General features: G+C 35.9%; 2 protein-coding genes across 2 annotated transcripts; both read left to right on the top strand.

The window, feature by feature from the left end:
- Positions 1–1808: 1808 nt before the first annotated feature.
- On the top strand, positions 1809–5646 carry LOC114539248 (L-amino acid oxidase Lm29-like). The gene is made up of 3 exons (XM_028559887.1): positions 1809–1839; positions 3754–4165; positions 5558–5646. Exons 2-3 carry the CDS (start codon positions 3823–3825, stop codon positions 5644–5646), a joined length of 432 nt encoding a protein of 143 aa, XP_028415688.1. The 5' UTR covers positions 1809–1839; positions 3754–3822.
- Positions 5629–11177, top strand: LOC114542345 (putative L-amino-acid oxidase YobN). The gene is made up of 5 exons (XM_028561960.1): positions 5629–5718; positions 7333–7416; positions 8108–8679; positions 9023–9510; positions 10849–11177. The coding sequence occupies exons 3-5, from the start codon at positions 8335–8337 to the stop codon at positions 11003–11005; spliced, it is 990 nt and encodes a 329-aa protein (XP_028417761.1). The 5' UTR covers positions 5629–5718; positions 7333–7416; positions 8108–8334; the 3' UTR covers positions 11006–11177.
- The last annotated feature ends 792 nt before the right edge of the window (positions 11178–11969 follow it).

Below are 11969 nucleotides of genomic sequence, written 5' to 3'. Positions count from 1 at the left end.
ACATAAGTCGAACATTGTCTCCCTGCCAATGAATCCCTTTTAACTGAATACGCCACTTCCATGTTCGCCACGGTCATGCTCTGAATTTACAAAAAATGGTGCGGCTGCAACTAGTACTACGGGGTATAAAGCGATCGCAGGGGGATAAAGTTCGAGTTCGCTTACTGTCCTATCACCATTCATCACTTAGAACTCTTCCGCACATTGCTTGGTGTCCCTAACACTACAAACTATAATTCCGTTATGATCTGGGCAGCTATGACTCTGGTATTTTTTGGCTTTCTCCGTTTGGGGGAGCTAACAACAAATTCGAAATTTAACTCCAGTATACACCTCACGAAAGATAATATCGCATTTCCCCAAGGTACAGCAATGGCCCAGCCCAATTATATGACAGTTCACCTTAAAGAATCCAAAACAGACCCCTTTCGCGTAGGTAACACTAACTGTCGGAGCCACAGGGACCGCGCTTTGCCCTGTTTCGGCCATGAAACAGTATTCAGGTAAACCGCTCACAAAACAAACGTTAACTGCTCAGACTCGAACGTTGTTAAGTTGGGCTCAATGCCAGGAATATGTTGGTCATTGCTTTCGGATTGGCGCTGCTACGACCGCAGCCTCAGTTAACTTGCCCGCTTGGATGATCCAAACGTTAGGACGCTGGTCTTCCGATTGTTTTGAACGTTACATTCAAACACCTACCTCAACGCTCTCAAGCGTATCAGCCACACTGGCCAATATTTCAACATCATCGATTTCCTATTTTTGCGGCAGGGCTCCTTCGTCTATGGGGATACACATTCTGTGTATTGTGAGAGGAAGCGCTCCTGATTGTCACGTTCAAGCCCATAGACTCAGCATTAAGTTATTGTAATCATAGATCAATCGAATCGTATACTGTCCAACAAACTTGTGCGGTTGATCAGGTTGATGTCTTAGAGGCTAGCTATACCTCTTTTATGGTATGTAGCGTGTGCGCATACATGACATATGGTCATATGCATCATACAATTGTGCGCAGTTGAAGAGTCCTAATGGAGAGAATATAAACCCAAGACAACGATTTAAAGGCCATTTAAGAATGAGTCTTTGGGATGAAAGATTGACCACAAAGAATTACATCCTATAGGAGTGCTTCCACCAAACCCCTTCTCCCACAAAAAACGTGTGTGTATGTGTATTGTTTTCTGCGGAAATCCCGCTTGCTAGTAATCATTAGAACGGCTTCGATCATTAAGGCTATTTTGAATGCCGCGCAAAGGACTGGGGCGATATTGCTGCAGGAATCTTGATTCCTGCAGCAGGAAAGCTTGTGGTTATCGTGGAAAGTGATGGATTAGTAAAATACTCGTAGTCAGTCATAGGTACCAGTGATAGGTACCCGTCAGGCCGTCACTGAGCTTGTCTTCGGTACAGGATGTCAAACACTGAGCTAGTGATTTCAAGTCATTGAAGTCATAAACAAAAGAAAGAAAAGGTAAGTGTATATTTAGTGCCAGTTAAAGTATATATTTCAAATACTTTTTAAGAAATATATTTAATAATAATGCTCTCTATTTCTCCATTATATATAACATGATTATATTATATAAACATGAATGCCAATTAAAAGTTATTGACAAATGTCTCCCTAATTGTCAATTCGATCTAGTTCATTGGATGACATATCCTGAAATGTAAATATAAAATATTTGTATATTTAATACTGAGTAATTAATGTATTTACATTAATTAAAAGATGATTTATTGATAAATAATATATCAACAATTCAGCTAACTAGTCCATTATTTCCCTAGCCTCCCTTGGAATTAAACACTGTTGATTTAGCAATTGTGCAGGTATAACCTAATGCTAATTGTCTACCTAATTAATGATTTCTCTTGTGTGGACGAACAATCATGAATTATTACCATTGAAATATATATGCATGTACTTTACCTACCGTATTTAGATTTTCACATATTTGACAATTAATACCATTCATCATGTTCACTTTTGATTTTTACACATTCCCTAGTTGTTTGAAAGGAAAAAAATAAAGCATATATGATTCTATGTCCAGTGGCAGGCTGGAAACTAGCTAGTGGTCCAAGGTGGCACAACTGAAGGTGTCCTTGTGCTCCTAAGCTAGGGGGTTAGGCAAAGACAAAAAAAATTATGATAATGCTGTACTGAGATTAAGAATTCTTTAGTAGATTTAATGCCCTGACCTTTGCATTGGTGAAAAATGTGGTGATGAGTTAACATTATGCCACATTAATAAAAATAATGTGTAAGATTTGTAATTGTAAGACACTAAGAATATAAAATTAATTTATATTTTAATTTATTAATTAGTTTTGCCAATTATATAATGGTAAAGTCCCAACCGCAATTTGCCAATTACTGCAGATGCATGTAACTCATCTCACCAAGTGTGCCAGGTTGAACATGAATCACACATCATATTTTCAAAGCCAGCTTTGTTGCATGTTGAGCACTTCCACTCTTCTTGTAATTCATGAACTGCAAAAAATAATAATTATCTAATAAAATTTGTTAACAATATATTGGTAAATTAATGTAGCTTAATAGTTATTCATTATTCATGCATTAATTGGTTATTCTGCAATATAATAATTAACACTGTACTGACAATTAATGGCCGGCTATTACTAGATAATGCTATTTAGATTTGTTTTTAGATCGAGTAACATACATGAGTTGACAACTTTTTCCCATACTTTTTGCTCTAAGTACTATTTGATGGATATTATGTTGAAATTTAATGCTTCTTCTGATGATGGATGTTTTTTGTCAGGGTGAATGTCTTTCTCTGAAAGAGGCTTGTTTGTCTCCATGACCTCTTGATTAATTTGTTTGAAACACCAAAGCAACTAAGCAACTCTTGAACTATAAAATAAAGTTATGTATTCATTTGTTAACTCTCAGTAATATTGTATTAAACCGTACAGACTTTATTGTAACACAGACATTGAGCAACATATTAATTAGCATATAATTACCTGGTATACCATGTTTGTGAAACAACCCATTAAAAGGTTATTATTATTACATACCATCATTAGTTTTTAGAAAGAGCGAAAGGATATCTTTTATAATATGTCTTTTAATTAGTTGGTTTTGATCATGTGGCATTGAATAGAAAATTCCATTTTACTGGCCGTGCAATAGAAAAACTATTTTTTAGAAAACCTACATTCACCGTTTAAGCTAAACGGGATTGATAAAACCTGCCCCCGCTGTGCTGATATAAATTGTGTAAGTAAATTATTCAAATCGTGTTGTCCAATATGCTGCGCGAGATTATAGTCTATTGTTATGTAGGTGCTGTGTATTTTTAATGTAATTGCTCACTCGTAGTCGCATGACTTTTAACAAAGGAAACAATTGAAAAATTGTATTGACATAATATATTGCCGCGAATTGTCATAATAAAGTAAAGTGTTTTTTTTGTTCCTATATAACAAAGCACTTAATGTACACTAGCTACCTCCGTACCTCGACAAATAGTGAGTTTTCTTTTCCCTCGACTCTTGGGAAAACAAAATTCGCAATTTCCCTTGAAAGCAAAAATTACGTTTATAAGGTTGAAGGTTTTCTGTTTATTATAAAAGTCAAAGTTAATATTAATTTTTTGAATCAGCTGTGTTTTAGTTGATTAGCCGAGCAATAAATGTAAAAATTACAGCAAATATATATTTTTCTTCCATTATAGTGAGAGTGTCTTTCTTCTATTATATCTTTTCTAGGACAATGGCAACATCTTTTCTTTAAACAATACTCACCTTTTAAAGGGAGTGAAACCGTTTAAGGAGAGAATGAAAGAACAAACCACCAAAGTTATTCAGCTGAGTGATTATTTAAAAGAATTCTTGCTGAAAATCCAAAATGAAGGATTGTATGAGGCCTATTTGGAATACGGCGACAATCCACCTCGCCCATCTCCTCCGAAAACAGGCGCACCGCGGCAATTTGTACCACCAGACGATATTGAATATGACGTGATTATTGTTGGAGCTGGTATGTCTGGTCTTGCCGCAGCGTATGAGTTGAAGAGAGCTGGGCTAAAAGTGAAAATACTGGAGCAGACTGATCGTTATGGTGGAAGAGTTTTCACTTATGGGGAAGATGCAGGCCTTGCACCCGGTCTATTTGGCGAAGGTATTTTAATGAACGTCTGCTTGGTAAATTTTTGGCATAAATAGTAACAAAGCAATCACCTGTGGTTGGAACTTCAAATTCATTATTGAGTGGAAGTGTTTTTCACAGTTTTACTTCTGCTCGAAAATTTAGAAAATTAATAATTAAAAAGGCAAACGCAACATGCACCAAGCGTTCTTATATAAGTCGGTGAGGGCTCATTTTTCTTCAATGGGTTATAATTTTAAAAATTGCTCCCAAAAATGCATACTAATTTTTTGAACGCCCTTTCATATTTTAAAAAATGGAACATATTTTCCGTGTTTCTTTACAGTTTTAGTATAAATTTCAAGCCGAGGTGACTATTGATTTTCCTGCTTTCTAATTGGTCAAGATTCACTCTCACTGGTCAATCACTATAGCTTTTTGCAGGCACGCCGGAACATCGATAATTGGGGGGGCATATATTCATATATTCGAGTTCTGCATTATTTGTTTCTTTTGAAATCGATTGTTTTTACGGTCTGTGAACTTGAATATATGAATGTATGCCCCCCCCCCCAATTATCAATCTTCCGGCGTCCCTGGCTTTTTGTTGTTTTTCAACTAAGAAATTTGGAGTAATTATAATCTTTTTTGCAATTATGTTGATTACTATTGTAAGCACCTCGAAATTTTGGCTCAGTGAATATAGGCTTGTAATCACCTTGCCTTCAGCGACCTAATTGTTAAATAGAAAGACGCGTGGGAGATCGGGAGAACGAGAAATAATCAGTGGGAAAAAGAGCCCGCATAGCGAGTTTTTCCACGTTATTTCAAGTTCTCTCAAACTCCCACAAGTTTTTCCATACCTGTATAAAAACACAGGAAAAAAATTCTTATTTCTGTTATAATACAGCTTAATAGAAAGATTTTGCATAAATTTGTGTAATTCGATTCAGTTACAAATTCTTATTACATTACTTCGCTTGTCAAGTTCGGCGGAAAATGTCCCGTGTTTCCATACAGTTATAGATTGATTTGATATAGTTATAAAAACACGCTTCTCGACCAATCAGCACGCGCGTACTATAAATGTTGTATTAAAAACGAAAATAATAACATTATTCAGCCAATGTATCTTCCCGATACTTTCCGTAAAGGTAATTCAACAGCACCGGATACAGAATAAAAAGAAATTCCTACGCCTCAGTTGTGGTTTGAGATGAAATTTAAAACTATTTGAAGCAAGCACCAAGTCATCTTTGTATATTTTTTTATATTGTACGTTTTGAAAACGTGTCCGAAAGTCGTACTGTTGCGAAACTAGTCTAATTTCGTCAATTATCGTGTCTGCTAAGAGGGTGGAAAACAATATTTTTTTCCCCTTTTTTATTATAGCCATACCAAACCTTTACTTTGTTTTATTTTTAGCCGGAGCGATGAGATTTCCTGGTGGTGTGGATGAACCAAATGAAAGAGCGCATTTTCTAACGGATGATATGTCACTGACTTTGAACTAGGCATCAAAAAGTTTCCAAATTTTGATGAAAAAGTCATTTCCAATATTTACGGATTAAAGGAATTAACATCGAGTAGGTGATGTTACATTGAAAACAATTGACTTACAGTAGCTACTTCATATCATAAAGTGACGTACCCTTGTGGGCGTGCATCTAGGATTTTTCTTACCTTTGTAAAAACTTTATGACGTCATCAATGACGTCATGTATGGGGTGATGCATTATGTCATTCATGATGATAGTACCGTGGTGGTTATTAACAAAAAACAAACCCCATATATCAGCATACATCAGAACTGAGAAGTAAGAAAATATTGAATTGAAAAAAAAAATTAAATCACGCTAAATCAGTATCAGACAATTAATATATCACAGACTGACGGCAGGGTGTAGAATGTCGACATCATGATGCATAATTATATTCATTCATATGAACATATTTATACATAAATTATGATAATGTGATATACAGTAACTGTGCGAACACGTTTAGTTTGAGTCTTTGCGATATATTTTTATCATATTTAAGTTATATATTCATATATTTTCACCCAGCCAGCGCAGAGGTATTTAAATTTATATTTTAATAGATAAATAGCTAGCTATGCTTGTTGATGTTCGACATTCATCAGTTTGCCGATTTAAGAACTAAAAACAGTAAAACACAGTTATATACAAGAGTAGCATAGAATAAACAAAATACAGTTGAATTATTGTAGTACAAGCCTTTTCCTATACCATCACGAGCGTGCTTCGGCACCTATATCTCCGCACTAAAATTTCGGCTCGGAGCGTTTCGCCGTCATAAATGTTAGCTGTTGGATGGAACGCAAAGATCAGACGTCGCATAAATAACGGCAATGAAGGTCGTTTAGACACTCTAAATCGTTTGAATGGCTCGTACAAATCACTACAAGTCGATCAACACGTTGTGAAATAACACAATAACAAAGCGAACGCAAAAAAGCAGAAGCTAACTTTGAAATCCAATCCTTCGTTCGATGCTCAGAGCGATTGAAAAGGCATGTTTCCACTCTTTGCCTAACATGACTAACGCTTACCAAGCACAGTGATTAGTTTAAATCACCGAAGATAGGCAAAAAATGCAAGCCAATAAAATAATATAATTTTAAATAATTACCCAATCAGAAGGCTTCCAAGTTACGTCAAGTTAGGCGAAATCGTCTTGGCTAGGCAAAATCAAAGTCCAATCAAAAGGCTGTATTGGCTACCAGACATAGGCAAAATAACTGCCTCTCATTGGCTTTCCTAGATACCAATGAGCTATATACCTATGAATAACTGGACTGTGATATGAAAATATGAATAATTAACTGACATGTTTCCACTTATGAATACTGTGAGAATTGAATAATAATTATCCGGATAATTTACCATTGTTACTTGACTGTGTTGCCTACCCCTAGATCCGCGCCTATATTTTAGTGTAATGTTTATTATGCCACTGGTATGCAGAGACATTGGTGTGTTGTCAATGTCACTGAAGAGAAATCACTCTTGCATGGGGTAAGGTTAAGGTCTCTAGATTATACCTCTTTTACGTAATAAGGTACATTGCAGTATGGCGGACGACTTTAAACTAATTCACCCCCGCGCAATCATATGTTCGTTTGAATAAATCCTCTAAACGACAAAAACGCTAATCATCCTTTTTATTTTCTCTAGCCTGGAAAGGAAAGCATTTCGACACCATTTGGCCAAAATGGAGGGAAAAAATTAATACAGGAAGCGTCGATGTTAAAGATATTGGTATTATTTATACTTTAAACTGTTTTTAAATTGATTTTTTGTTTAAAACTACTCAGATTTTTTTATAACCATCTTACTTCTTGACAATACAGGTTAGTTCAACTAACCACTGAACAACGGCTATTTGTTGTAACACAGCAATTTCATTAAAAATACACTTTACTTCGTTATGCCATATTTTGGGAAACAATTTTTAACTTGTTTCCTGGCGGGAAACACTGCATTAATTTTATTAAGGTCATGTGACTACGAATGAACCAATCACATTTAAAATAAACAGCACCTATATAGCAATACCTTATGTATTTTGAAAAAATTCAACCAGGATACAAATGCACTCGAATTTTTTTATTGTTTTTTATTATATTTTCTTCCAGAAACCAAGCATTTAGACAACATTTTTTAATTGCGCGTATGCCATTTAGTCGCCACCCCCCTACGCAGCAGGTTAAACTATACGAATGCCATGGTGACACGCTTCTTTAGACAATCTGCTTTAGGAACTTGTAAAGGAATTATACTAAGGCATGTATTATATCATTAGGAACAGCTAGTAGCTATAATCTGTCTCAAAACTCTTCTAAACTTGCTTGACTTGACACTATAAAAGCCAATGCTACGTGGGGTAATGTTTCAGGACATAATTAAAGACGTCTTTTAATCAATTTCTTCATTTTTTAACAATGTTTAGACGATTATTACAGCAAAACAACCGGCGTTGTCACGGATCAATTGATTGCCTGGTTGAATAAAACAACCACCATTGAAGAGGAAATCGCAGTTTGGGATCGCTGGATCGACATTTGGAGCCAGTTTACATTCGAAAGCTTTCTGGAGAGCAATGTTAAGGTTATTCGCGCAAAATTGGAAAGCGAAGACGAAAACGGGTGTGATAATCTGGATTCATTAGACATTGACATGCTTGGAAACCTTTTGCCTTGGCCTAACGATGCAGTTCGTGGCTACTCGGTTTTTTCTTACGCAGAGCAAGTGAATCAATCATTGGTTCAGTATCTTATTGATGATCTGGCAAACTGGTGGTCACATGATATGCACACCTTGGTTGGTGGTATGCACAGCTTACCTAAAGCATTCTTCGATTCAAAACGACCGAAATCGTTGAGTTCTGATGATTTGAAACATAACCAGCAAGTTCGCAAGATTTCTTATTATTCCTCACCCTCTGACCCTATCAAGGATTATGTCATCGTAACTTGCTACGCGACTGGAAATGAATTGGAAGAACCTACATACACTGCACGGGTCAGTCTTGTAAAATTAATTACAAGAATCTTTAGTTTTTTTTATATGCCGGACCTCCATTAGATAGAATATTTTAAAGTTAGTTTACAAGAATTTGTTAAAGCTCTATGTACCTCATATTTCTGCATTTTATTTTTTTCTTTCTTTTCTTTCCAGATTTTTTTATTTTTTTAACTGTAGCTAAATTATTAAATATAAATCCCATACTAAAGTACAAAAATAGTCAACTCTATAACAGTACGCATCAAATTAGAGAGGAAAAAATAGCGTAAGACATAAACTTGGTGTATGATAATGTACTGTTTTACAGTTCTAAGTGCTAATGTATCATATTTAAATCCAGGCCGTAATCGTTACCGCTCGAGCCAACCTTTTGCGGCAAATTACTTTTGCCCCAATTCAACCAAGCCAGGGAGACAGAGATGCCCTCAGAAGGAATTTTCAAGCCATTGAAGACATGTTCGCTTCACCTGCCATGAAGATTATCCTGCAAACCAAGACCAGATTCTGGGAAGAAGAGAAGTACGGCATCAAAGGTGGCTTTTCCAAGACCAACCTACCCATCGGTCAAATACATTACGTTAAACCGGATGTCGATTCCACGAAGCAAGGAATAATTTTGATCTACATCTGGAATAATGAAGCACTGCTTTTTGGTTCTCTGACCCAAGAGCAGGCAGAGAAGGAGGCCATTGAGCAAGTTGGAGAAATTCACCCTGAGATCAAAGAAGAAGGAGCAGTTGAAAAATGCATTGTCCATGCTTGGTACAACCAACCCTCTTATCGAGGTGCCTATGGACTCGTGAAGACCACTCAATTCAACAATAGCAGGTATGTAATTGGCATACGAATTTTACACAGACTTTTCCAGACTTTAGCTGGGGAAGATAGGCTTTTTTATCGTAAATATAGTTGGTTATCCATCTATTTATCAATTCATAGCTCGATTCTCAAATAATCAGTAAAGGCTGGTTTCCACTCAGGAAAATGCGCTAGCGGATATGGACCGGAGAGCCTGGTGCTTGCGCTTAAAATAATAAGTTTTTGTTGAGAACACATTGATAAATTAAACTTTTCTGTGCGATACGGACCGGAGGATAATTTACTTGGCTGGAAAACAGCTTACCACGCAGAAACGCCAGAAACAGTTTCGGGCAGCGTGAGCAGAATTTTAGAAAAGGACACGTTCATTGAACTGCTAGGGCGCAGCTGCTCCCGTGGTTCCGGCAACACCGCAGTAATTGGTGTTTATGAAGTTTCAACCCGAAAATCTGATCACTGGTTCACATTATGCATCGCTGCATCGCTATCAAAGAGAAAACTATTGAATAACTTCAGTTTTTCTTCTGAATACGCATTATGGAATCTTTTGACAGCTCATCATACACATCTGATAGCTGTGAAAGGGCATTTTGATGCTTAAAGTATAGACAAGGTTATTTATTCAGATGATTCGTTTTTACCGTGTGCAAGCTTCAAATCTTTTGTGCAAGACATCTTTTGTGTAGTATATATCAATTTTTTTTTCACCAATTTTGAAGCCTAAGTGTTCAGAATTGCGCCTAAGTATTTTTCAGTTTTACCAATTTCCGCGGTATCGGTTCCGGTGCCCCTGATAGGCCGTTCATTTTGTCACCAAGTCGCCGAGAAAAGGGCACATGATGACGACGCCACATCTTACAATTATAATGGCTGGTTTCTAGTTAGGAAATTTATTATTAGGAAAATTATTAGAAAAATTATCCTTCGGACCGGATAAAACTGAGTGGTTCCTTTTGTATTTGAGACAAATTATTCGTTTTTGTTGTTGACATAAGGATAAAAGGATAAAGGAAACTAAGTTTTCTGCCCGAAACGGAGGATTTTCTGACTGAAAAATAGTTTTGCGGCGGATAGTTCTTTGCCTCCGAGTCTGTGTTACGATGGAGTCTCAGCGCTAACCCGCTCTTAAGCAAAGCTGTGTCCAGTGTTTTGGGGAATATGAGGAATTTAGGTGCTTCCGTGTAAATTAGAATTTAAAAAATCGGGTTGGAAAAACAATGGTACAAGAAACATCCTAAACTTTCCGATAAAACTCTCTGTTCAACTTGCTTTTCCGACAGGAATTTCTAATTTCCTATGGTATTTGATAAGCACCCCAGATATACAAAGAATTTTTTTAACTGACAGATATTTGTGGGAACCAATGGGAAATGTGTATTTCGCTGGCGATAACATAGCATTTACGGCTGGCTGGATTCAAGGAGCTTTGGAAAGTGCTTTTAAATCAGCGTATCAAGTTTATGTCCGTCACATGCAGAGAAGGAAAAAGGCAAAGATTAATTGAATGGATTAAAGACAGCTTCATAAGGAATCAATACTCGTTTTACCGTTGATTAACATTCTCTAACATCACTTTATTAACTCTTAGTTAAGTAACATTTAGAAGAATAAATAACCCTTAGTGTAAACGTTTTTGTAACAATCGCATGGGACGTCAGTTAAATTTATTAGTTAGCTAATTATATTAAAATTGATTTAATTATGAACAATTAAATTGATTAGTTAGCTAATTATATTGAATTTGATTTAATTATGAACAATTTCTCAGGTGAATACAGTTTCTTGTCCTTTTTTTATTAAGAGGAGATATTTTTCTATGTCGCGTAATATATGCTCAAAACCTCAGTTATATCTTCATGCAACACTAAAATCTTCAGCATTAAAAATGTTTTGCAAACCTGAAAAGCATCCACAAAGTATGTTTACTGTATAATCTCAAAATATTGTCGAAGCTTCTTTTGTATTCATTTCAGTTATAATGGCGTTGACATTATAACATTGTTGATAGCCGCCGCATTATATTTTTAATAACTCCTTTGTTTGGTGTTTTCCATTCACCAAATACAGTTCAAAACTTTTTTCACAACATAATCTAAAGAATAACGGTAAAATAAATGGGTTTTGAAAATTTGTCCCACAAGGCTTTGAAATCCTAATTATGACTGAAAACTAAAATTCAAATGTATTGTTTACATTTACCAGTCCCTAGACAACTCGCGTTCTCTGTTAACAGCGCGCTCTCTGTTGTCCAACTTCTTAAAAAAAGCATTTCAATAATGTGATTGTCTGTACTTTTAAGATCTACAAAATCAAATCCCGCACCGTGAAAGTTTTTTTTGGTTAGACAATAAGGACTATAGCAGTTATTATTTCCGATATTCTAACTATATTATACAAGGTGTAAAAATTAATTTATTTGCTTTAAAAAACTGAGAATTCGTGTCGCGTTGGCGAATTGCGTCTAGTGT

This window comes from Dendronephthya gigantea, unplaced genomic scaffold, assembly GCF_004324835.1.
Source record: "Dendronephthya gigantea isolate DGI-Jeju-01 unplaced genomic scaffold, DenGig_1.0 000003F, whole genome shotgun sequence".
NCBI classification, from domain to species: Eukaryota; Metazoa; Cnidaria; class Anthozoa; order Malacalcyonacea; family Nephtheidae; genus Dendronephthya; species Dendronephthya gigantea.
This window is presented reverse-complemented; position numbering and strand designations above follow the sequence as displayed.

Excerpts from the sequence above, each read along its gene's own strand:
- LOC114539248 (XM_028559887.1), top strand. The coding sequence starts at position 3,823 with ATGAAAGAACAAACCACCAAAGTTATTCAGCTGAGTGATTATTTAAAA. Across the intron at positions 4,166-5,557 it reads ACCCGGTCTATTTGGCGAAG|CCGGAGCGATGAGATTTCCT; the intron begins GTATTTTAATGA and ends TTTTATTTTTAG.
- LOC114542345 (XM_028561960.1), top strand. The coding sequence starts at position 8,335 with ATGCTTGGAAACCTTTTGCCTTGGCCTAACGATGCAGTTCGTGGCTAC. Across the intron at positions 8,680-9,022 it reads AACCTACATACACTGCACGG|GCCGTAATCGTTACCGCTCG; the intron begins GTCAGTCTTGTA and ends ATTTAAATCCAG. Across the intron at positions 9,511-10,848 it reads ACTCAATTCAACAATAGCAG|ATATTTGTGGGAACCAATGG; the intron begins GTATGTAATTGG and ends TTTAACTGACAG.